The following is a 27,370-nucleotide window of genomic DNA, read 5'->3' on the forward strand; positions in this document are numbered from 1 at the left end:
GATTTAATATTCATTGTTAAACATTACAAGGACATGGATTCCATTCTCCACAAAGAAAGAGAAAATAAAAAACAGAGCAGCCGAAGAGCCCCGAACACGTCTGACCAACGCGAACACGTGTGACACATATTGCATATATTGATGATAACAGTCTCATCACGAGAAGCTCTCTCCCTCCATGTTATTGGCTACAAGGGTCTCCTCATTTCCAGCTCCGCTCTGCAGTACAAGGGACGAGTCCACGTTCTCCGGAGAATGTAGGACCACACATCATGGGACTTAAAAACAACCAGAAATGGAACTTTTCACATTAAAGAAATTAAATTCACTCAATTGTTGTCAGAAAACCACTCTGTAATTGCTGGTGCGACCCCAGACTTCATACGTTATCACTTAGTGCTGTGTACATCCACAACACTTGCCCCAAGGTGCCTCCCGTGCCCTTGTCAGTGGCCACACACACATGCCCGCGATCACTGAGGCATGGAGAGCCCTGTGCCTTGGGATGATGTGGCTCCTTTGTGAGGCAGGACAGGACTTCTCCAGTGCAGTCTTGTACTTGTAGACTAAAGTCTTGGCCCCATTTATGAGTTCCACCTGGGGCCCTCCATATGCAAGGAAAAATGCAGCAATTGGATATCCTCTATCCGGTCTCCGCTGTGTGTGCATTGTGACTGCAGACATTAAACGATTTCTTAACATCACCTCACACGGAAACAGAAAACACCACATATGTCTGCGGCCAGGTTGGCGACACATTGTAACGACTCACATCGCAGTTTTTATATTCTTTATATATAGATTATGTAAAATAAAATTTTAATGACTATGTAAAAAAATAAATCTTTTGTTACCTCGGCTGCGAGAACTGAAATATGGTGATCTTGAGTGAATTCGGTGCCACCTGTCCGCTTTGTGTGACTGTTTGCCCCACCCCATCATCCTCTAGGTGACTTCATACTCTCGGGGTGATTATTGCCTCCGTTTCTCCATCCTCTATGTGACTTCTGGCTTCGTCTTTCTATTCTCTCTGTGTGTGACCACTGCCCCTAAATTCCCTCCAAGACCACTTACAACCTACATGTCTTCTCCTTGGCCGCCATTAGTCCAGACTTGCGTGTTTGTCAATTGGAGCCTACCTGTGTAACCAGTGATCCCACCTTCCAAATCCTCTGCCATCTGGTGTCCTGTTTGACCACTGACACCTCCTCTTTGACTATGATTTCGGCTCCTACCCCTTCATTTTCTGTGCTGGCCCTGCCCCTATAAACATTTGTATGTTATTTTCAACCACAGACATCTTTTCTTTCTTCTGATGAGTACTCTTTGGTCTTTCACGTTACTACTGGTTCCGCCGCTCTGACTGCTTTGTGACCACTGGTCCTGATCCTCCCACCACTGACTTCTATGTGACCATTAGTCCCTCCCATCTGACTTCTTGTGTGACTGCTAGTCTTGCCCATCAATGGTTTGCTTGATTTCATTGTGTGTGCAGAACTCCCAGTGGAGTAGGTCAGACGCATTGTACTTTATGGCTTGAATGCAGATTCTTGATAAGAATTTCAAGGTCACCTTCGAGCAGTAGCCACATTTGTGCTGAATTATTCCATTTTCCATAAACATGGAAGCCTCCTTCTGCTTTACTTACCCCCTACTGACCTTACAATCAGGACCGAAAAAGGTGTGTAATTGGGGTCAGCGTTTTCTTTTTGTTTTCTGACTTGTAGGGTTCACTTACACTAGCGTATAACTTGAACAAGTGCAATGCGAGGAAAAAACGGTTTGTGCTTGGACCAATGTTACTCAATAAAGCAGTGCAGATCCCTGTAGAATATGAACCTGGAAGGCCGCTGGGAAAAAAAACGCACGTAATATAGATGAATGCTAGGCAAGAAAAATAAATAAATAAAAAAATATTGCACACTCGCATGATCTATGGAATATCAGACTAATTTCACTCGCCCCACTCTTCTAGATGAGAATGGGACCAATTTTTCGTAGAGCTGATTGTACGCTGTGTGAGTAGTTAGTAACGCTGCTCCCCGTGGCGCCGCCGGCAGCAAGAGGTCGGAAATGCTCAGTTCCGGAGCTGCCCCATCTTTTGATAGCGGCCGCATCCGGGGCAGCTCTGAAATTGAGCATTTCCGGCTAATAGTTTGCCCACTGAGTATCCACCAGAACACTCATGCTCGATCATTGGACCTTGTACGTATGCCAACAATTAGCCAAAAAATGAGCAAACGTTTCTTGGCTTAGGCCATGTGCACACGTTGAGTAGTTGGTGAGTTTTTTACCTCAGTATCTGTAAGCTAAAACCAAGAGTGGGTAAAATGGCGAAATGGTGCCCGTGTTTCTATAATACTTTTCCTCTGATTGTTGCACTCCTGGTTTTCACTTCTAAATACTGAGGTAAAAAACTCACCAAATACGTAATGTCTGCCCATGGCCTAATATAGTCTAGAAGATTATGGTTAATTTGCTGAGTGAAGAGGAATGTGCTGCCAATGGTATAGTGAGTGCAGCTCTGAATGGGACTAGAGTGTAAGACATTAGAAAAGAGCAAAATTGTGATTACAGTCCTGAATATACCATGGTGGCTCAGTGGATGGCACTTTTGTTTTCATCACTGGAGTCCTGGTTTCAATCCGACCATGGACAACATCTGCAAAATGGTTGTATGTTCTCCCTGTGTTTTCTTTGGTTTCCATCCGCACTCCAATGATGATGATATCTGTATTGTGCTGGGGTATTAGAGGGGTTGTCCACTTTTACATTGATGACCTATCATCGATGTCTCATTGGCTAGGGTCCGACACCCTGCACCTCTGCCGATCAGCTGTTTTCCGTGCCAGCGGAGGCAGCAGGCAGCCAGAAATGCTCACTTTCGGAGCTGCCCCATCCTCTGATAGCGGCCGCGGCTGGGTACTGCACATCCGCCTCCTACTGATTTGAAAGGCAGGCAGATGTGCAGTACCCGGCTGCGACCACTATCATTTGATGGAGCAGCTCTGGAACTGAGCATTTCTGGCCGCCTGCTGCCAGGAACAGATGATCATAGGGGGTGATGGGCGTTGGACCCTGGCCAATCAAGATTGATGACCTATCCTAAGGATAGACCATCAATGTAAAAGTAGTGGACGTCCTCTTAAATGGCGCTATACAAGTCAGGACATTAAATAAGTGTAAAGGCCCATTGATACAAGCTGATAATCGGCAATGAGCCCTTGTATTAACATGCCAACAATAACCAAATGAGCAAAATGCATATTCATCAAATAATAGGATCATTCATGCTGCTAATAAAGTTATTGACAGCTCTTCATTATGTGTAAACAGGGAATGTGCTGCTGATAACAATGATATGCTATGCACACGGAACGATGATATTAACAATCGTTCCGAGAGTGTAGAAATCTGGTTGCCCTGTCTGAACAAGCCATTAAATGACCACTGTTTGGTTTGCTTGTAGCCAACTGGCAGTCATTTACAGACTGCGATCAGCAAGCGAAAGTAGCCACATGAAGTATCAATGGTAACGTGAGTGCAGCAGTGGAAGTGACTCAAGGGTAGTGAAAAGAACTACGTGCAGTATGGTAAGTAAAGCAGAGGATTTCATCACATGTTGGTCATCATATCTGGTGCTGAGAAGCAGCAGAATTTTAGAACATCTAGTTCTCTACATGCTTAAAACTTTCCTATAATGGTGGCTCACTGCTCTGGGCGGTTTGTGTGATGCTGGCAGTTAGTGGTTACTACTACTTCTGGATGTGCCAGTCCTTCAGACAACTAGACCTAGTGAGAAGATATTGGTATGATTTGTGTGTAAGATCTCCCTATTCCTCATTACGTAGACACAGAAGTGTATAAGGAGACAGGTGGTCTTCTCTTCCAAGACATCTCTATCATCATCACCCAAAGAACACAGCACACCCACAAGCGGGGGACGAGAGGTGGGTAGTGGGGACTGTACCAGTCACTGGAATAATTTAAAATGGCAGAAAACTGAAGGAGTTAGTTTGAAAGCCGCAGAACCCACTGTACAATAGCAGCACAAGGGCCCGAGCGTAATGGGTGAGACCTCAGGGGCCACTCTTAGCAATCATTCCTTACAAAAGAACATAGAGGCACAAATGAAGGGGACTATTACTTAAAGTGCTGCGGCTCCAGCTCCTCCAGCCGAAAGTGTGCAAAAAAAAATGAGAAAAAGGAAAAACATCCCTAGATGTGAAGGATTCGTGCAGCTACAGATGTAGAAAATGTGACGAGGACCCTTCGCTCTAGAATAGAAATGCTGAATGGTAATAACAGCAGGAGCGAGGTCAATATACAGTACAATCTCCTACCAGTGTCGACAACTGGTACAACTCACCTCGAGTGAGCTTAATAGACAGTGGAGGAGCTCAGTCACGTGCTCCCCCGAATTGTGGTGTCCACTGACCACAGTGAGATGTTTTAACAACAGGTCCCTCCACCATGAATGAACGCAGTGTATACAATGACATAAAGAGCAGGACATCTTAACTAGGGTATTTTTGGTCACAATGGCTTTCAAGAAAGAAGTTCAGTAAAGGAGATCAAATCAATCAAAATTGTCAGTGCCATCTCCAGCATGGTGCAGACCAGCCATCAGTCAGTGTGAGAGGAGGCCATGCAGAAGCTCATGGTGCATGTATGAACATTCCTGCCTGTGTCACATTCGGGGCTCGTGTGTGTGTGATCGTCCACCACCACCTGGTAACACATGGACCTCTGGTGAAATATGGTTGTCCATCTTGACAGGCTCCATATTCCCCCGGCTACTTCCAGTAATCCCTTCTGAAGAATAAATGCAGTTGTGTCCTAGGAACCGCGAGGAACTCACAAGAGCAACGCTCTCGAGGTGATTCTTTTCTGTTCTGTGAAGGGTCTCCCTTTGTTTTCGATGACCACTATTTGTTATGTTAAATTTTGGACTCATAGTGCCCAGCAACTGTTTGGAGGGACAGGAATCTAAGCCATCAAGCAGCTGACCCTCATCGTCTGTGTCGGCGTCTATGTACTTATTTACATTAGCATCATGAAAAGTGAAAGCTATTGCCATGTGTTTTTCAGGAGACCTGGATGGCGTTCTCGCACTTGCTGTCGTGTACTGAGACGTTTCAGGACTACGAATGGACTGCTCGGAGAAGTAAGTGCTATCTAACTTTCCCTGCCCCAGTCTGTGCTCGGAAGGGCTCATTATGTTCGGTGCAGGTACTAATGTCCTTGTGTCACCTTCCAAAAAGTTGACTTTCAGAGATCTCAGCATGAGGGGGTTTTTTACTTTGACCAGACTTTTTGGACTTTCTAAAATATATGCTGAGTGGCGATTCCTCTCAGCCCTTGGGCTGATTTGAGTGAAGCTTTCACGACTGATATCCATGGACAATGGCCGATCACTAGGTGTGTCTTGTCCTGGATTTATATTAGTTTTATATGGTAAAATTGCCATTGGACTATGTGAAAACCTGCTGGATTCTGGAAAGTCAGCAGTGCAACTAATAAAGCTGTCTATGCTGGACATGCTCCTCATATCAATGATGCCCTCCCTGTGAGTGGTGAGAAGTGGCACAGGTGGGCAAGGGATATGTCCCATTTCTAGCTCTTCTACCTGTTTTCCAGACTGGTTGGAGTCTTTGGAGTTAAGGATAGGTTGGGACTGAGTTTTTGCCATTTTGTTGTAGATATCCTCCAACTGCTGAACATTGAGATGTTGTGGACTGGAACAAGAGCGGGTCTTCTCTGGAGAGCCTTGTTCTTTTGCATCAAAAGACTTGTTAGAACTTGTCTCGGATAGGGTTCTCTTTGTCCATTTCCACTTGCTGGGGGACAAATGGTTATCCTGCACCTTCTCTTTCTTTCCTGTTTCATCTTCAGTCTTTTCAACCACTACATCCATCAATTCTATGCTGCGAGCAAAGGCATCTTTCATGTTCATGGAGACTATGCTGCCGTTGCGTTTAGCCCTTTCCAGAGCTTCTCTACGTTTAATGGCTTTTTCCTGACGTTTCTGCTCTTTGTAGAACTCTGAGAAATTATTTACAATGATGGGAATTGGAAGGGCGATCACCAGCACACCAGCAATGCAACACAACCCACCAACTATCTTACCCAGCAGAGTTTTTGGATAGATGTCGCCATAGCCCACTGTGGTCATGGTGATGGTAGCCCACCAGAAGGATGCTGGGATGCTTTTGAATTTTGTATCGTCCTCGTCCTTTTCTGCAAAGAAAACCAAACTAGAAAAGATCATAATTCCCATTGCTAGAAAAAGAATAAGTAGCCCAAGTTCATTGTAGCTCCTTCGCAATGTGAACCCTAAAGACTGCAGTCCTGTTGAATGTCTGGCCAATTTTAGGATTCGCAGTATCCTCATGATTCTGAAAATCTGGACCACCCGCCTCACATTCTGGAACTGAAGTACACTTTTGTTTGATTCCGTGAGGAATATTGTGACATAGTACGGGAGGATTGCTAACAGGTCAATGACATTAAGTGGTCCCTTAAAAAACTTCCATTTGTTAGGCGATGACAGGAATCTGAGCAAGTACTCCATTGTAAACCAAGCGATACAGACTGCTTCCACATGTGCCAACTGGGGGTTGTCTGTCGTTTGCCCAAACTCGTCTATACCTTGTAGTTCTGGAAGGGTGTTTAGTGACAAGGCAATTGTAGATAAGACGATGAACAGGATTGAAATGATTGCCAATATCTGCAACAAAAACAGAGAAAAGCAGATTAGTCACAAATTGTTTAAGTAAGTTGAACACTGTAGGAAAAGATGTTTATGAACTGATAACTGCATGAACTTAACAATACGTAGTCCTATACGTCACTCCGTGAGAGATTGTGCCCGAATAGGGATCCAGTTTGTAAATTATATAAGAGATGAACTCGGCACTCAGGGGTACGTGATGAATTGGTGAAAATTTAATGTGGAAATTCAGTTACAAATAATTTTATCGTTTTGGTCCAAAATTCTGGACCTTCATCAGAAAGTAATGGATTGCCGTGAGAGAAACGGTTCTAGGAATTGAAGCATAGAAGTAAAGCAAGCGTAGTTGCATTTACAGAGACGCCCTGCAAACGCAACTACGGTTGCTTTAGCGCTGCACTTCAATTCCTGAAAAGGTTCTCCCACAGTAATGCGTTACTTTCCGATGAAGGTCTGGAATTTTGGACAAAAATGTTAAAATGACTTGTAACTGTATTACCATATTAAACGTTCACCAATTCATCACATATTCTGCATGCCAAGTTCTTCTCTTATATAATGCATGAACTAACAAGTGTACAAAATGTGTATGAACTCATAACTGTATAAACTAACAAGCGTATACACTGATGAGCAAATGAACTGGAGAAGCAGATAGGCCGATGAATGTGTGAACTAATGGATGTATGAACAGGCTATGACAGTAAGAACAACAGAGCAGATGAACTGATAACTGTGGTAATTGATGGGTTTATGTCAGAACTGACGGGCATGAACTATTCAGTGTATAAGCATATGACTGTATGAAATTATTGACTGTTTGGATATGACAAGAATATGAACTGATGACAGATCTATGAGCCGACTTGGAATTTACGGGTGTGTGAACTGAATTCTCTTGGAACTGACGAGTGTATGATCTGACATCTCTTGGAACTGATGACTATTGGAATGGATGGGTGAATGGGTTGATTATTCTTGGAACTGATGGATGTATGGGTTGATTATTCGTGGATCTGATGGGTGTATGGGTTGATTATTCTTGGAACTGATGGATGCATGGGTTGATTATTCTTGGAACTGATGGATGTAAGGGTTGATTATTCTTGGAACTGATGGGTGTATGGGTTGATTATTCTTGGAACTGATGGGTGTATGGGTTGATTATTCTTGGAACTAATGGGTGTATGGATTGATTATTCTTGGAACTGATGGATGTATGGGTTGATTATTCTTGGAACTGATGGATGTATGGGTTGATTATTCTTGGAACTGATGGATGTAAGGGTTGATTATTCTTGGAACTGATGGGTGTATGGGTTGATTATTCGTGGAACTGATGGGTGTATGGGTTGATTATTCTTGGAACTGATGGGTGTATGGGTTGATTATTCTTGGAACTGATGGGTGTATGGGTTGATTATTCTTGGAACTAATGGGTGTATGGATTGATTATTCTTGGAACTGATGGATGTATGGGTTGATTATTCTTGGAACTGATGGGTATATGGGTTGATTATTCTTGGAACTGTTGGGTGTATGGGTTGATTATTCTTGGAACTGATGGGTGTATGGGTTGATTATTCTTGGACCTGATGGATGTATGGCGGCGTCACACGCGAAGATATATCGTGCGATCGCACCCGCCCCCGTCGTTTGTACGTCACGGGCAATTAGTACAATCTACAATCAACGATATTTTAAAAAGGAACGACGTGTCAACGATGGACGATAAGGTGAGTATTTTCCATCGTTAACGGTCGTTCCTTGCTGTCACACGCAACGACGTCGCTAACGATGCCGGATGTGCGCCACGGAATCTGTGACCCTGGCGATATATCGTTAGATCCATCGTTGCATGTGACGGGGCCTTAAAGGCCAAATATAAAACAAGCAGCAACAACGATAATTGGGAATAGGGGAGCATGTCAACGATTCACTATTTTGAACGATTTTCTGACTTTTCTTGATCGCACGTAAGTGTCACACGCAACGACATCGCTAAAGTGGCCGGATGTGCATCACAAATTCCGTGACCACAACGAGATCGCTTGAGCAATGTCGTAGCGTGTAAAGCGGCCTTTAGAGTTGACAGGTGTATGAAGAAATTAGTATATGAACTTTAAACATTTGAAAAGAAGGAGGACTATAACTATAACCATATGTACACCAAGGAAATCAGGCTATCGGCCTCTGGCTACTTCCCCATGACTTTCCTAGCTATTTTCTGGTCAAAGTACAGTTAACACTAAAGTCTATTACCATTAATTGAACTACCTCTCCCAAGTCAGTCTTACATGATGAACCACTATAGGAGTCCAGGGATGTTTAGACTTGATCATGTTATATTTGTTCTCAGTGGTTGGCCTTATTTAAAAAATGCCTGAATATGCCTGACCATCGACACCAGGCTAGGGAAATAACATAATCAGGTCATGCAATGGACAGGTGTGAGCTACTCTGCTCTCTTCATGGGCACTAAAAACATTACACCTACAACTCGTGTATAAGGGATTAATCTCAAGGGGGTTACTGTAAAGCCTTACGAATAAAGCCCCCGTCACATTTAACAACTTACCAGCGGTCCCGAAAACGATGCGACCTGATAAGGATCGTTGGTAAGTTGCTGGGAGGTCGCTGGTGAGATGTCACACAGTCAGACCTTACCAACGATGCAGTAACGATGAGCGACCTGTATAAAGATGAGCGACCTGTATAGGAGGTCATTGTTATGTGTCAAACACAGCGATGCGTCCTGCCCAGTAAGACATCACCTTTGAAGAAAATGGTCCGGACCATTCGGCAACGACTAGCGATCTCACAACAGGGGCCTGATCGCTGGTAGGTGTCACACATAACGAGATCGTTGCGAGATCGTTACTGCATCATAGAAACGGTGACGCTGCAACAACCTAGTTAGCGATCTCGTTGTGTGTGATGGAGCCTTAAGCATATGGGGTCTTAAATGTGAGGGAAGCCTCTGAGGGCTGGACACTCCTAGCGTCCATTTATGTTAGGCCGGTATTGGGAACTTATAATGTTAAAGGGGCTGTCTAAATTAGAAAATCCATTTGCATATACCCTGTTAGGGGTTGGTCCTTTATTCACGATGCTCATCTCTTGGCAAGAGCAGGTATGAATACTGTCTCCCTCTCTGGAGGACCTGTCCTGTTCTGCATCAGACAGACAAGTCATTCTGTAATGCTATAATTCTCCTGTGGAGGAGCTGCAGAGAAACTGAACACTTCTTGTCAATTTTCCCTAAAGATTGAAGCCAGCTGCTGAAGGATCTAGGGGGAATATGGTACTTTGTGATCAATATTGAACCATACTAAAAAGTAAAGATTGTCGTAAGTAGAGAACCCTATACAAGAGACATTTTATAATCTTGACCAGGTGAGCCACAACCTCTCCACAGGATCCAGGATCAGTGAAGATTGCAGCTGTCCATCTACCTTTAGCAATTACTGAAGCAGGCTGTCACAACATGGCACGGTTTTCATGTTTCCGCCCCCATAAGGTTGTTTCTTGCTCTATCTGTTGTCTATGACTGGACTTGTCACCTTCAGCTGTGTGATGAAGACTTCTTAGATCTATGAGCATGAACTGAAGGCCTCATTATCCTGCAGCTCGTGGAATCTCTGCCCTTAAAGCTTCATTGTCACTTACACCTATAAGTAGAAAGATCACAATGATCTGCTTATCCCGGGAGTGGCGTCAATGCTGCTATATTCTGCCTCCTGTGCCGGAGATCTCATTTATCACTGGTCTGTATTACAGTCTTGGTGATCCGATTATACCCCAAATACAAGTCAACTGGAGTCTTACTTCATTAACGCTTCAGGGGCCACAAGCAAAAAATAGCAACCGCTGCTGTGTCAAACCTCTAGGACATATTCATGTTCACGTCGCATTTTATGGTTATGTTTAGCATGTATGCCGGGAAGATTAATGTCTTCATAAGGTTCCATTAGTCAGATGAAGGCCAAAGCGTTCCTGGAGTATAGGTTAAATGGATGACAAACGTGCAATGTGAATATAACCTAAAATTTTCCATCTACAGTAAAGTCATAATAAGTGGAGACATATGAGAATGCCGCTTCATCCCCTCCATGGGCACTATACCCACCAACTCCCATGGATCGGTGCCCAGACCTCCACACTGTGTGATATGCAAGTCCACATCAGGCAGGATAATTCCTCATCCTCATCCAACAGCATACCGATCCCCAAATGTCCTACAAGTGGCCTATAAATGCACAGAGAAGTGTAGGATATTCTGCACGCTAGCTATTTGCTGGACGTCCTGCTGTAGATATCACTGAAGACTTGGCTTTTCTGAGACCTCGCTGAACTGTCCATATACGCACATGGCCCATAATCTGCTTTACCCGATGAAGCAGCCAGATGGCTCTGGTAACTCTCCTACTATTGTCAAGACACCACCATCGCCAAAATGAAAAAAAAAAAACAACAGATGTGACATTGACCCTGCCGCTCATGATCATCATATATATGTTGTCTAAGTATAGAATACAAAGAGCAGGAGAACTCTCAAACAATAGCTGATCATGCATCCTCAAAATAACCCTGATGAATCTGCTCTGATCACGGTCAGATATCCTTGGAAAGTAGTCTGCAATAACCGATACTGACCGGCATAGCAGTTTTTTTCTTTTACTCTTGCTCCCTTTTTTTTCCTCTTACTTTTTGCACTTTTTTTCCTTTTTGTGCTTTTTTTTGTCTTTTTTCCATCTCTTTGTTTTGGCTCTTTTTCCCCTTTGGCTGTTATTTGTTTCCTTTCTCCTTTTTTTCTATCTGTTTGCTTTTTTTTTCCTTTTGCCCTTCTTCCTTTTTGCTCTTTTTCCCCCTTTTTTTTTTCTTTCCTTTTTGGTCTTTTTTCTTTTTCCTCTTTTTTCTTCTTTCTCAATCTTTTTTTTCCTTTTTGCTCTTTTTTTCCTACTCCGCCCGGAGTCGGTGTGTGCGCAGTTGGAGTACTCGGCTCAAGCTCTCAGCTGCGCAGTCGCCGCCTCCAGCCCATTGATCTCCCTCTAGTAAACTTCAGGAAAATCGCGCCTGGAGGTGGCGCTTGCGCAGATAAGATCCCGGCTTGCCATTGAACCTAGATCCAAATCTGCGCTCACTCCGGGCATCATTTCGTTGAGGCCCTCACTGTCCACAGCCGCCGCAGCAGCAACCGTCGCAGCCCGAGCCCAAGCACAGCTGCCCCAGCACAGCAGCACCAGCCTCCGCCACAGCCCGAGCCCCAGCCTCTGCCACAGCAGCTGCCGCGGCCACCCGAGCCCAAGCACAGCTGCCCCAGCACAGCAGCACCAGCCTCCGCCGCAGCTCAAGCTCCATTCTGCGCCGCAGCCCCAGCACAGCCTCCTCCACCACCGCTACTGCCCCCTCTGGTAACACACCACCAGATTACAAGACAGACCCCATTTTTTTCACCTTTTCTTGCTCTGAATTTGGGGTGCGCTTTATAATCCGATGCGTCTTTTAAAACGAAAAATACGGTAATGGTAGCACTTGTACAGGAGCTGCACTATGACTAAGGCTAAGTTCACATTTCCGCTAAAATCTATCAGTCACAATCCGCTGCTCTTGTAAACAGCGGAATCCGTTTAGCGGATTCCGCTGCTCCCATAGACTTGTATGAGCAGCGGATTGTGACTGATGATGCTGCGTTGCACCCTCCGCCCGACTGATCAGTCGTGGAACGACTGACCGCCGGGCGGGAGGAACGCAGCATGTAACGTTTTTTGAGCAGCGAGATCCGTCGGATTTCGCTGCGCATGCTCTCTGGCTCCCTGCACACGTCACCAGCTTTGGTTGGTTACCCGATATTTACCCTGGTTACGGTGCAAGGAGCCAGCGCTAAGCGGTGTAGGCCCGTAACCAAGGTAAATATCGGGTAACCAAGGTAAACATCGGGTGCTTTGCTGTTACCCGATATTTAGGCTGGTTACGTGTGCAGGGAGGCCGACACCTCCCCGCTCGGCCCCGCCCCCTCCCGCACTCCGCACATGTATGTACACACACATACACACACACACACACACACACCTGTCCCCAGCCATGCAGACAAGCACTGACACCCTCGTCTGGCCCCGCCCCCTGCTCGGCTCCGCCCCCTCCCGCACTTTGCATGTGCACACACATACATACATACATACATACATACATGCACATACACACACTCACTCACTCACAGATACACTCACCTGTCCCCAGCCATGCAGACCGCAGCACTTCCACTGACATCCTCAGCGCCTGGCCCCGCCCCCTGCTCGGCTCTGCCCCAGAACTCCGCCCCCCGCACACAACGGAATCCGACAAAGAATTCTGTTCTTTGTCATCCGTTGTACAGCGTTGAACAGCGCATCAGTCACATGCGTCAAGCGACGCATGTGACTGATACAAATCAACGGAAATGTGAACTTAGCCTAAGACCTTCACAGGTTAAAACATGTAAATTTGCACTTTCCAGGGGATATTTTTTAATACACTTTTTTGTCATGTTCTGTGTAATTTTTTTTTTTAATAAACTGATTTTACCTTGGACAAATACTTTTTTTCTCAAGTTTGATGCAGACTTTATGTACCGAGCACGACAAGGATCCCTCAAGACTTTAAAAGCATGGTGAGCTGAAAAATGTTCTTACAACTGACCGGCACGGGCTGTGTTCTCCACGCACTGACCAGTTGCAGTATGATCATGGTCATTTTTTTTTTTAATCAGATACATTTTTATTATGTTTTTGACATTAAGGCCTAAGACACACGGCGATAAAACGGTGCGAGTGGAGTGCCATAAAACATCGCATTCCCCTCGGACCAATATTAGTGTGTCAGCGCACATGAGTGATTATTTTCTCAGCCCTAATTAGACCGAGAAAACAATCGCAGCATGCTGTGGCTGCAATGCGAGACTCTTTCTCTCGCACCGATTCAAGTGTATGGGGCGACAAAAAAAAAAAAATCGAGTGTAATGCGAGTGCAGAGCGAGAATGGCAATAGCCGGCTATGCAGGAGAGAGGGAGAGAAATCCCTCCCTCCCCTCCTCAGCGCCGCCCCGCCCTTCCTCAGCGCTGGCCCGCCCCTCCGTAGCTGATGTACGCTCGCACGATCGGACCTCAGTTGCAGGAACACTCGTATGACACTCGGCTCTGCTGAACTGCCAGCACGAGCCGAGTATCATGCGAGGGGATCGCAGTAATCCCCGTGTGGCCCTAACCTTACAAAAATGTCTATATTGTAAAGTGTAATCAACCATTTATACAAAGACATAACAGCTCCCCTCCTCCCTACCCTTCCACCATTTCTGATCGACAGTCTCACACGTTCGGGAGCCCAGCTCCCCTCTTCTTAACTATAGGCATCCTATAGGTATTCATCTTCCGCCATTACACCACTTTCTATCTTAGCAATATTCTATCTTTCAGTAGTTCAAATGATGCCAGTCCTGGGAAATCTAGCCATTTATTCCATATATTTTCAAACTGTGGCATCCTGTCCCTTTTAAGATAGGCATTTTTTTCCATATATATATATATATATATATATATATATATATATAAAAACACACACACATACAGTATATATATATATATATATATATATATATATATATATATAAAAATAAAGTTTACTTTATTGATATACTCTTTACGAGTCGGCACCTTCTCTGATAACCAGTGCGAGGCAATTAGCTTTCTAGCTGCATATAGAAGTCTGGTAGTTGCTATTTTATCCGTTTCCTCTGCTACCACCTCCTCCACATACCCCAGCACATGCACCACGGGATCTGTGGGAATCAGCGCTGATTGAATCAGGTTTCGTATCATTATCCAGAACCCTTGCAGGCATGGACATAACCACAACATGTGTGGCATCCTTGCACCGTCAGAGGAACATTTAGGACACTAAGGATAAGTGCCCACGATCAGGACTCACTGTGTCCTGGATGCAGTGGGTTGTGACCTGCGGTGCCACGAGTCTCCTCCGCAGGAGAACGCAGAAGACCACAGCTGCCTGTGCCCACGATCAGAGTTCAGTGCGCTGCGGTCTCTCGCTTTTGTTCTCCCTACGGAGGACGCATGCGAATCTGCAGCATACAATTGACATGACACAAAAAAAAAGCACAGTGGACACGGGATTTCTATAAATCCATCCACTATACTTATACTGTACAACACAGCGTTTTGGACGCAGCTGAAGCATGTTGTGTAGAAAACACTGCAAACACTGATCGTGGGCACAGACCTTAGAGTCCAACTGGAGTCCTGCCCTACACATCCACAGGGGCGTTTTATACACTCTATATATGACGTATAATTGTGACAGATGCCTGGTCTCACTGAGGGATATTTTGGGAACATACTGCAAGATTGACTCCCATTTATCCTCCCCGATACCCTCCAGGTCTTCCGCCCATTTATTCATGGCTCCTATTGGGTGTTGCAGAAGGAATGTGTTAAGAAGGCCGCCATACACCATTGAAATGAATCCTTTCATACTTCTCTGCAGTCCTATCATACTTATTACCTTAGCTTGTATAATGATTGGAGCTATTTTACATTGTTTTTCAAAGGCATGGCGTAATTGCAGGAATTTAAAAACATACTGTGACCCAGAAGGTACTCTTTCTGTAGCCCCTCAAATGTTTTAAAAGCACTGCCCTCTATTAACTGAGAGATGTACCAAATCTCAATCCTCCTCCAGTGCCCAAATTCTTTAAGAGACAGCATCTCAGGAACCTCGGGGTTGTGCCAGATGGGCGCATATTTTGTATAGCCTCTAATGTTTCTCAACTGCTTGACCTTGCCCCATATTTGCTCAATAAGCCTTATTGTAGGGTATGTGCGAGAGCTCAGATGGAACCTGCCTGCCTCCAGACTAGCCAATCCCCATCATATACTGAAGGATTCTCCCTGATGCGTTGTCTAGATTATGGTCATTTTTAATACTGCTTATGCCAGGGCATTGTCAGAACAAGCTACTCCAACGCAAACGTCCCAGGGAGAAGCAGTTCCCCAGCACACGCTGCATGTCTGCCACATCACTGATCCTTGTGAAACTGAATTTTTCAAAATAATCCGTCTCCCACTCCTGAGCTAAAAAGGACCTTTTCTCCAGTAGCCTCAGCAGTTACTTTGGCCCGGTTGCTCTGCAGAGCTCATTTTGCTGCTCAGCAGAGGACAGCTAAGGGTAAGTGTAATAGGATTGCCGTTGCTATATAGAGACATGTAAGCCAGGAAGTGATCCCAGGGAAACAAAACCTCGTCCAGCAGCCGGATGTGGGAGACCCTGTAGAGTTTTTTTGCTCTTGATACGAGACCGCACTTTCCACAATAAAACCACACACAAATCACAATTCCAGTGTCTGACACAAAGTCAGAGTGCACCTGCCAGCTGAGATCTCAGCCGAATGCTACCACACTATATATCACAACCTGGCCAGGTCTGACTCCTCTGTCACAGGGAAGGTGTCAAGTACCAATCGGTAAGACATTTCCATCATTAGGAGTCAGTGCGGCTCCAGGAACAATTTTCTCATTCCTTCAGAGAGATATATTAATTGCAGTTCTAGCACTGGCGAAGACAGGCAGAAAAGGTTGCCTGTGCAAGAACAATACAGTATATGGGTCCTTAGTAGCTCAAGAGCTCATCAGAATCCACAATTCCACCTGCTTTGGAGGTAGAAATGGACCCCCTTAACACCTGGGCCCCTGTGCGGCCGCACAGGTTGCACCAATGATTTGTCCGCCCCTGAGTTCTAGTGTAGATACGAGTAGGCCTCCCACAGCTGTGGATATGGCTGGACTTAGTGGCCACCCTAAGCTTGCCCGCCCATGTCTCGGGTTCAAGGAAGAAATTCACATATTAATTAATTATGGGCCCCTAGTCACATTATGATCTACATTTTGCATGTATTTTGGGAAAGCTCCCAACACAAAAATCCATAGGCACCAATAGTCAGATGAAGGCCGGTGGCTGGTAACCACCAGTATTGAGAAGTGAGGTAGCCTAAAGATTTCCATCCCACAGAGTCAAATTATGCAATGTGCACCAAGTGGTGTTGCGATATACGTTAGGAGTGAGTGAGTGACAGGTACCACATTATTGCATCCATTATGGGCACCCGTTGACTGTTGAGTTTATCGTTAAATAGGTGATACAGATTCTCTATCCAATAGATGATGGTTGCGCACATCTTCACATATGGCCGTATAGCAATACATTAAATAATACAGTCATGGCCAAAAGTTTTGAGAATGACACCAAAATTATTTTTTCACATGATCTGTTGCCCTCTGGTTTTTAATTGTGTTTGTCTGATGTTTACATCACATACAGAAATATAATTGCAATCATATTATGAGCACCAAAAGGTTATATTGACAGTTAGAATGAGTTAATGCAGCAAGTCAATATTTGCAGTGTTGACCCTTCTTCTTCAGAACCTCTGCAATTCTCCCTGGCATGCTCTCAATCAACTTCTGGACCAAATCCTGACTGATAGCTGTCCATTCTTGCATAAGCAATGCTTGCATTTTGCCAGAATTTGTTGGTTTTTGTTTGTCCACCCGTCTCTTGATGATTGCCCACAAGTTCTCAATGGGATTAAGATCTGGGGAGTTTCCACGCCATGGACCCAAAATCTCTATGTTTTGTTCCATGAGCCATTTAGTGATCACCTTTGCTTTATGGCAAGGTGCTCCATCATGCTGGAAAAGGCATTGTTGGACGCCAAACTGCTCTTGGACAGTTGGGAGAAGTTGCTCTTGGAGGACAGTCTGGTACCATTCTTTATTCATGGCTGTGTTTTTAGGCAAGACTGTGAGTGAGCCGATTCTCTTGGCTGAGAAGCAACCCCACACATGAATCGTTTCAGGATGCTTAACAGTTGGCATGAGACAAGACTGGTGGTAGCGCTCACCTCTTCTTCTCCTAATAAGCTGTTTTCCAGATGTCCCAAACAATCGAAAAGGGAATTAATCTGAGAAAATGACTTTACCCCACTCCTCAGCAGTCCACTCCCTGTACCTTTTGCAGAATATCAGTCGGTCCCTGATGTTTTTTCTGGAGAGAAGTGGCTTCTTTGCTGCCCTCCTTGAAACCAGGCCTTGCTCAAAGAGTCTCCGCCTCACAGTGCATGCAGAAGCACTCACACCAGCCTTCTGCCATTGCTGAGCTAGCTCGGCACTGCTGGTAGTCCGATCCCGCAGCTGAAACAGTTTTAAGATACGGTCCTGGTGTTTGCTGGTCCTTCTTGGGCGCCCTGGAGCCTTTTTGGCAACAATGGAAGCTCTCTCCTTGAAGTTCTTGATGATGCGATAGATTGTTGACTGAGGTGCAATCTTTGTAGCTGCGATAGTCTTCCCTGTTAGGCAATTTTTGTGCAGAGCAATGATGGCTGCACGTGTTTCTTTAGAGATAACCATGGTTAACTGAAGATAAACAATGATACCAAGCACCAGCCTCCTTTTAAAGTGTCCAGTGGTGTCATTCTTACTTAATCATGACTGATTGATCGCCAGCCCTGTCCTCATCAACACCCACACCTGTGTTAATGGAACAATCACTAAAACAATGTTAGCTGCTCCTTTTAAGGCAGGAATGCAATGCTGTTGAAATGTGTTTTGGGGGTTAAAGTTAATTTTCTTAGCCAATATTGACTTTGCAAGTTATTGCTGTTAAGCTGATCACTCTTTATGACATTCTGGAGTATATGCAAATTGCCATTAGAAAAACTTAAGCAGTAGACTTTGTAAAAAATAATATTTGTAGCATTCTCAAAACTTTTGGCCATGACTGTATAGCTTTCCAAGCCGAGCAGCCGCACAATATGGTCCTGTTTTGTCCACCTTACTACAGATCTAAATGCTTGGGTGCACAAGGCCTAATCCAGCAGATCAGTCAGTAAGTAACCGCAGCAGACAACATGTTGGACCTGGTAGAACAACGAGCAGATATTAAGGCGGCGTTACACACTACGATTTATCTGACGATATGTCGGCGAGGTCACGGTTTCCGTTACGCACATACGGCATCATTAGCGACGTCATTGCGTGTAACACCTACGTGCGACTCCGAACAATCGAAAATAGGTTGAAAATTGTTGATCGTTGACACGTTGTTCATTTTCAAAACATTGTTCGTCGTTTGGATCGCAGCAGACATATTGGTACGTTTGACACCCTGCCAACGACGAACAACATCAAAACGACCGCCTTGGTCAAACAATATATCGCTGAACGATGTTGCATCGTTTTTTGAGATCGTTACGTGTGACCGCTAATAAACGACCTATGTGCGATCTCGGCAAATCTTAACTACGATCTGGGCGTGTCACGTCGCTCATGAGATCGTTAGATAAATCGTAGCGTGTAAAGTGGCCTTTAGATCTGAGCTCTGTGAGCTTTGACCCCTATTTTTTTCCTTGTTCGTCTATTAGGTTCCAGTTAAGAGTTGGTTTGTCTCTTCAATTTGAGAGTTGATCTTCTGTCTGTCAGTCTCTAGAATAAAAATCATGAAATCAGACTTTATCCTCCAGCTTGCACTAGCAATGGATGGACATGGGGATCCCATATGCTAGTCTGATTGACAGCTTAAATCTGCCTGAAAAAAAAAAAAAAAAAGCCGAAAAATCGCTCTCTACAAAAAATAGGGAAAAGCTGCCAGAGGTGAAGGCTCTACAAAAGCTACGGCAAAAGTACTGCTGGAGCAGCTTCAGAAGAAGAAATGCTGGCTTTTATCTTAAGCAGCTTTGTGAAAGAAAACTACGGCATTGGATAGAAGGCATTGTGTGAACCAAGACTTGAAATATTAAAAAAAAAAAATGGCTTATTGGGAAAAAACAGGTGCATGCCACTTCTTTCCTGATCAGAGACTGAATAGACAATAGTGTGGAAGTTCTGAAAACTAGGACTTCCATCAATCCTAAACAGGGCCCCTATCAGAGCATGACAACCATAACTGGTGTATGGGGCCCGGTAAAGAGGGTGTATGGTGCCAGGGGGATAATTACTTCACTTTATTAAGCCCCGGCTCACCTCTTCACCGAGCCCCAGTCAAAGACGCAACAGAGGTGGCCGGCTGTGTCGCCTCAGGCACTATACATGCCTAATTTGCATGTGAAGGGGCATTGCAAGCATATTAGCCATGTGCTGCAGGCAGGGTCAGTGGAGCAAAGCAGGACACTTGCACGTCATCCCACGGCCCAGTGTGCAGCAGCATGGTCATCACTTTGCAACCTCATCACACTGCTGCAGGTAATAGAGCCGTGGAGGTGGCGATGACGCGGCAGCCGGCGGGGAAAAGTAAGCTAAAGACAGGAGCGAGATGATTGCCAAGGTTGGTGAAGGCCCACAGACCCGAGCCCCTGCCTTGCTTCAGCTGGATGTGCGTCGGAGGGCGCACATCGAGCTGAAATGCATTGTGGCTCAAAAAGGATGCTGCGCGATGTGGGAGCCTGCAAGGGTAATTTTTTCTTTTTGTAGAAAATATGCCAGAAGGAGCCGAGGACGGGACATATATACCAGGAGGAGTACATATTTACCAGGAAGAGGACAGAAACCAGTATGGAGACATACTGGAATGTGCCCAGGAGGGAGATATATATACCAAGAGGGGCCCAGGAGGAGGACATATATATCAGGAAGGGGACAGATAAACAAAAATGGGGACATACATTCCAGGAAGGGCCCAGGATAAGGACATATATACAAGGAAGGTGACAGATATACCAAGAGGAGGAAATATATAATCAAGTATCAAGAAGGGCCCAGGATGTGGATATATACCAGGACGCGGACATATATATATGAACTGTGTATATCTATCTATCTATCTATCTATCTATCTATCTATATATATATATATATACATACATATCTATATATATATATATATATATTTATATATATTCATATCTATATATATATATATACTTGTCTTTTATTGATACAAAACATATAAACAAAGGTGTAAACCCAACCCTCTATTGACTTACTGCCACATTACCTTTAAGGTGAGGCATTACTGCCAGGTATTGTGTGTTTTGGAATTATATTATTTATCAGTGTATGCAAAGCTGTGGAAGAGAAGCGCAAATAGGGTCTTACCCCATTAAAGGAAGGGTAATAAAATCAAACTCACCTATAGGAGTTGTGCCAGTCACACCTCCTATAAACGCATATATTGTCCAGGTGAATAGCTGCAGCCCTGGGTTTAGCAGATGAAAGGTAAATGTAGAAATCGGGTTTTAAAGCCGCGCTATTGACCAATCCGGAATGATGAAAGGATTAATGTGTCTTTATTTTCATATACAGGTCTACGCGTTTCAGCAGTACTCAGGTCCCTTCATCAGGACAACAGGCAAAAAACATCAAATCAGGGGGGTATTAGACAGAGGGGCAGTGTGTGTGTTCGGGGATGCTATACAGAGAGGTACTATGTATGGGGCAATATACAGAGGGATAGTGTGTGTGGGAAGATATTATAAATAGGGTTAGCTTGTGTGGTGGATAGTATATAGAGGGGCAACGTATGTGAGATATCATACAGAGGAGTAGTGTGTGTGTGTGTGTGTGGGGATATTATACAGAGAGGCAGTGTGCATGGGATATTATACAGTGGAGCAGTGTGTGGGGGGATATTATACAGAGAGGCAGTGTGTGTGGGGGGGATATTATACAGATAAGCAGTGTGTGTGGAGGGGATATTATACAGAGGAGCAGTGTGTGGGGGAGATATTATGCTGCTAACATTTTTGGACATGACTGTGTGTATATATAAGTTTGTCCAAGAGTGGCGGTGATACTGTGGAAGGTTTGAGGGATGGAGGCGAATCTGGGGTGGAGCATGGGCGGAGTCTCAAGGGGGCCTGAAAATGTTGCCAGTATGGGGCCCTGAAATGCCCAGTGGCAGCCCTGATTCCCAAAAATAGGTTTCTGAAATGCCCCATGGAAATGGAGCATGTCCATCACTGCTTCATTAATTATGTATGGCATGCCAGAAAAACCCAACAATTTACTTTATCATTTCTGGCAATCTTATACAGAATTAAAATGACACCACTACTCCAAGTGCGATTGGGACCGCCCCTAAGTTTTCACCCACTCTTTAGACTTTCATGTAAGGGTGCATATCAACTGATCAATAATCGGTAACGAGCATTCAAAGAAATGTTTTTCTCAATTATCTCTGTTTCAACTGATCAATAATCGGTAATGACCATTCAAAGAAATGTTTTTCTAAATTATCTCTGTCTAAATGAACTGCCAAATGCTTGTTCGTCGGGTGAAATGATTGTTATGCTTGCTTAAATATCATCCTAAATAATATTGTGATAGTTGTCTGCACGCTCCAGTGATAGCAGGAGCCTTAATAATTTACAGGCTGTTCCTCTATCCTCTATGATGTCATTAAGAAGTAACTCCATTCTATAGGAGGTCATCAAAAAGTAACTAAGCTCTCCATGACGTCAACAGCGCACCACATTGCCCAGGATGCTTAGCTACTTGGGATTTCAGTGTCTCTATACCATCAGTGTGTTATTTGACTGGTCACATGTATAATTTATAAACCTTGTGTTGCAGTATAGTGTTTATGGTAAGGACTTTATGCTTTTGAGAGGTAATCCATCGCCGTTGTACAGCGGTATCAGGACAGGTGCTGAGTAGGTAGCACCCATGCCCCACGAGAAGACACCATTATTATAAATGACTGAAAGTATAAGAGGTGGTACTACAGATTACGAATTGGGGTCCAGGAGCCTCATCTATGTCTCTGGACTGTCTAATATGTGGTGCGTCTTCCTTCGCTCATGGTTTTCAATGTCACCTCTGTCTTTCTTGTCTTCACCCCCTCCTTTATTTCCTCTGCTTTAGCAGCAGTTAGGGGGTCCGGTGGGGATTTGTCCACAAGGTCCGAGGCAACTGAAGTAGAAGCTATGGCTGCTTCACAAGAAGTGCAGAATCCATCACCTCCCAGTAGACGGGTGACCTAGATTTTAATGCTTGTAACAAGGAAACAATTCTTACCCCCCCGCAGACAAGAGATAAGATGAGGGGACGGCCACGCTACTTACATAGAGGTCACCGTTATACAGCTCGTTTTTTGTTGATTGTAAATTACAGGCTGGTTGGGATCCTGGCTTTATGAGAATAGTGGCATATATGTAATTCCTGGGGTCAAAAATTATGGGAGGAATATATTGTGAGGATGATTACATTGTGAGCCCCTGGGGTCAGGGACGACAGGAGTGTTAAGCCCCAGTCACACACAACGACTTACCAGCGATCTCGACAACGATACGACCTAATAGGGATCGCAGGTAAGTCGCTGGGAGGTCGCTGGTGAGATGTCACACAGTCGGATCTTACCAACGACGCAGTAACAATGAGCGACCTGTATTACGATCTTGGCGGCGGTGGGGCCGTTAGGAGGTCATTGATAGGCGTCAAACACAGCGTTGCGTCCTGCCCAGCAGCATATCGCCTTCGAAGAAAATGGTCCGGACCATTCGGCAACGACTAGCGCTCTCACAGCAGGGGCCTGATCGCTGATAGGTGTCACACATAATGAGATCGCTGGCGAGATCGCTACTGCGTCACAGAAACTGTGACTCAGCAACAATCTCGTTAGCGATCTTGTTGTGTGTGACGGGGCCTTTACATTGCGAATGTCAATAGATTGTGAGCTTTTTATTTCAGGGATAAGGGGGTGATACATTGTGAGAGTGATTAGATTGTGAGGTTTATGATTCAGGAATGATGAGAATAAAGGCTACTTTACACGTTACAATTTATCGTGCGATGGCATTTGCCCCATCATTTGTGCGGCACGGGTAATTTGATGCCTCTGTCGCACAATGTTGTAACCCCCCCGTCACACGTACTTACCTTCCAAACGACCTCGCTGTGGGCGGCGAACATCCTCTTCCTCAAGGGGGAGTGACGTTTGGCGTCACAGCGACGTCACACAGCCGCCGGACAATTGAAGCGGAGGGGCAGAGATGAGCGGGACGTAAACATCACGCCTACCTCCTTCCTTCCGCATTGCCGGCGGGACACAGGTTAGCTGTGTTCATCGTTCCCGGGGTGTCACACGGAGCCATATATGCTGCCCCAGGTACGATGAACAATCGGACGTTCGATTTTTAGAAAATGAGCGATGTGTCAACAACCAACGTTAAGGTATTTTTGCTTGCTCGTAGCTGTCACACACTACGATTTGTCAAACGGCACCGGATGTGCGTCACTTACGACATGACCCCGACGATATATCGTTTGATATATCGTAGCGTGTAAAGCCCGCTTTATACATTATGAAGATGATTAGATTGTGAGCTCCTGGGGCAGGGATGAGGAGAATTATATATTATGAAAGTGATTAGATTATGAGCTACTAGGGTCAGGAATGAGTGCAGGGATACATTGTGAGAATTATTAGATGGTGAGCTGTAGACTGTAAGCTCTTGTGACCAGGGCTGACATGAAGACCCTGTGTACGTTGTTCTCCTCGCCTTCTCATTTATAGCCGCTGTTCCCCATTTGGCATCTTCAGAGTTGACCTTGTAGCCTGCAGAACTTGGTACTGATGAGAGTAAGCTCAGTGTGACTGTGAACAGAGCATCCCTTGAGTATGACCTTGCCTTGCTGTATGGCATCTTGGTTGCTGATTATGGTGGCGCTCTTGCTGCAGCCCTGTCACATCTGTCTCCTCAGCTATATATAGATCTCAGCTATTTATAGCCTTCGAGGGCGGGTACACATTATAAATAGCCCGGAGCATGAAATCTGCCGCTAGTCATTACTGCGCTCATCCATAATAACACACTGCACGGGAAGGCGGCAGCTGCTTATTGTAAGATGTGTTACTGCTGCTTCACACAACCCCCTACTGCCCAGAGGCGCTATCAGTCTGATATCTATCGTATATACTGATCGGAACATAACATATAAAAAACTGGTGATGTTGTAGACTTAAATCGCAGGGTTATACTTTACTCACAAAAAGTTAGAGATATTTGGCTTTTGGTTGAAATTTAAAACGTAAAAATTTCAGGCTACAGTAATATTTTACCATGAAAGTAGAGCACTTAAATAGAAGTATGCAATGCTGACAACAACGTCTCCTGATGTTCAGAAGTGGAGTTATTGTCGGCTGAGGCATGGCATCCCAATCTTCTTGACGGACGGCCATCAGGTCATTGAGGTTCTGGTGTACAGACTTATGGCCTCTACACGGTAACTCCGATTCCATAGGTTTTCTATAGGATTCAGGTCTGGAGAAAGTGCAGGCCACGCCATTTAAGGTCCCCCAGTCTCCAGCAGTTGTTCCCTAATGATATGACCTCGACGAGCTGGAGTATTGTTGTTCATGGAGATGATATTAGGCATGTGTTTTTCATTCACTGGATTAATGATACTATTCCAGTAGTAGGGGCTTTTCTGGTGACAAACGTTTCTGATGCATAGTGGTCACTTTGTCATCTCCAACATCGTTGGTGACCATCATTTCTGCTAAGCGTGAATCTACTTTCATCAGTGTACAGCACTAAGATCCACTAGTCCCTCGTCCAGTGTAGATGACACATGTGCCTGGTGGTGTGGTCAGGTACCCTTGCAGGTCGTCTAGCACGCAGACCAGGCTGATGTAATAGGTTTCAAATGATCTGACGTGACACGTGAGTGCCTCTCACCTCCCTTAAACATGACCGGAGTTGTATGGCATTCATTATATGGTTCCAGAGTGTATTGTTCACAGTGAATCAGTCATCAGTGTGGGATGTGGCCAAAGAATGTCCACTTTTCTGCATTTCTGTGACTCTTTCAGTCTCTCTGTATCTCTGTTGCAACCTGCTGATTATACGCAGTGACACTCTAAACTCAGTGGCTACTTCGTCTGAAAATATCCTGCTTGAAGCCTCACAATGGCGCAGTACTATTGATCAATTGTTAGGTGTCATCTTGGTCTCATGATGTCAAAATGTGAACAGCATTATGAGGAGGACTGGTTAAATACCAATTCCAATTGAACCCCTGAAATTTATTGGGCGATTCATGGATCAAACACCTGTTGTGAATTTTGTCATTAAGCTCCTTGTTAGAGAACAGCAAGTTGTGTAAAAAGATTAGAGAAGGTCACATTTAAAGCTGGGTTTACACACTGCAACATCGCAAAGGACATCGCTGTAACGTCACCGGTTTTGTGACGTAACAGCGACCTCCCTAAGTCTCTGGTGAGTCGCTGGTGAGCTGTCAAACAGGCAAACCTGGCCAACAACGCAACAGCGATCTGGACCTGCAGAGCGACCTAGCTGGTTGTTGGGGGCGTTGATAAGCAGCTTTTTGAAAGGGAAGTTGCTAACAAAGTCGCTGCAAAGTCTTTCACACACTGAAACTTTGTAGCGATGCTTGCTGCACAGCGGGAAACAAAGGACCTAGGAATGGTCCTGAACGATTTGTAGCGATCAGCAACTTCACAGCAGGGGCCAGGTCGCTGATGTGATTCACACACTACAACATCGCAAACAACATCGCTATTGCGTCACAAAACCGGTGACGTTACAGCGATGTCGTTTGAGATGTTGCAGTGTGTAAACCCAGCTTAAGTTCACCTGAAAAGGTTAGAGGGCATTTTAAGATCATCCTGAAATTTCACCCAAAAAGCTAGATATCCCTAACTTTTTGTGAGTAGTGTATATACCATATATACTAAAAAAAAGGGAAAAAAAAAGTAATTCCTCCATTCCTTTTGTGTTTTGCTTTTTTGGTATTTGTTATGCAGGATTCTGCTGGTCAGTACGATTACAGCGAAGCCAAACAAAATATTTTTCTTAAGGCCCCGTTACACGCAACGACATCGCTAACGAGATGTTGTTGGGGTTACGGAATTTATGACGTACATCCGGCCTAGTTAGCGACGTCGTTGCGTGTGACACGTACGAGCGACAGCTAACGATCAAAAATACTCACCTTATGGTTGCTCGTTGACACATCGTTCATTTCCATAAAATCGTTGCTGGTTCAGGACGCTGGTTGTTCGTCATTCCTGAGACAGCACACATCGCTACGTGTGACACCCCGGGAATGACGAACAGCAACTTACCTGCGTCCAGCCAGGAACGAGGTGGGCGTGACTTTCATGCGCCTGCTCTCTGCCCCTCCGCTCCTATTGGACGCCTGCAATGTGACGTCGCTATCACGCCGCACGAACTGCCCCCCTTATAAAGGAGGCTGTTCGCCGCCCACAGCAACGTCGCTAGAAAGGTAAGTACGTGTGACGGGTATTAGTCATATTGTGCGCCACGGGCAACAATTTGCCCGTGACGCACAAACGACAGGGACGGATGCTTTCACGAGTGACATCACTTGACTTCAACTTCAATAGAAGTCACTAATTGTGCAATTCAGGTTTTTCTTTTTGTTTGTTGCACAATACAACCGATCACGCTGGTCGCCAGTGCGCGCCATTCAAGCACTGCAAGAGGCTAGCATCGGGCTGAGAACCGAGCGTACCCGAGCACAGATGATGCTGACGTGAGTGATATTTGCATGTAAAGCATCCGAACTCTGTTTTGTTTTTGTTTTTTTTAAGTTTATTACAATTCTGGCATTT

General features: G+C 44.9%; 1 protein-coding gene across 2 annotated transcripts in view; it reads right to left on the bottom strand.

Annotated features, from left to right (window-relative positions):
• Positions 1-3,011: 3,011 nt before the first annotated feature.
• KCNB1 (potassium voltage-gated channel subfamily B member 1) overlaps positions 3,012-27,370 on the bottom strand; it is a 177,852-nt gene continuing 153,493 nt past the window's right edge. For both annotated transcript variants that reach the window (XM_075350650.1, XM_075350649.1), the window contains exon 3: positions 3,012-6,730. In XM_075350650.1, coding sequence (XP_075206765.1) covers positions 4,691-6,730 — 2,040 coding nt within the window. In that variant the 3' untranslated portion in view covers positions 3,012-4,690. The remainder of the gene's footprint in view (positions 6,731-27,370) is intronic.

Source organism: Anomaloglossus baeobatrachus, chromosome 5 (assembly GCF_048569485.1).
Source record: "Anomaloglossus baeobatrachus isolate aAnoBae1 chromosome 5, aAnoBae1.hap1, whole genome shotgun sequence".
In the NCBI taxonomy this organism is placed as follows: Eukaryota; Metazoa; Chordata; class Amphibia; order Anura; family Aromobatidae; genus Anomaloglossus; species Anomaloglossus baeobatrachus.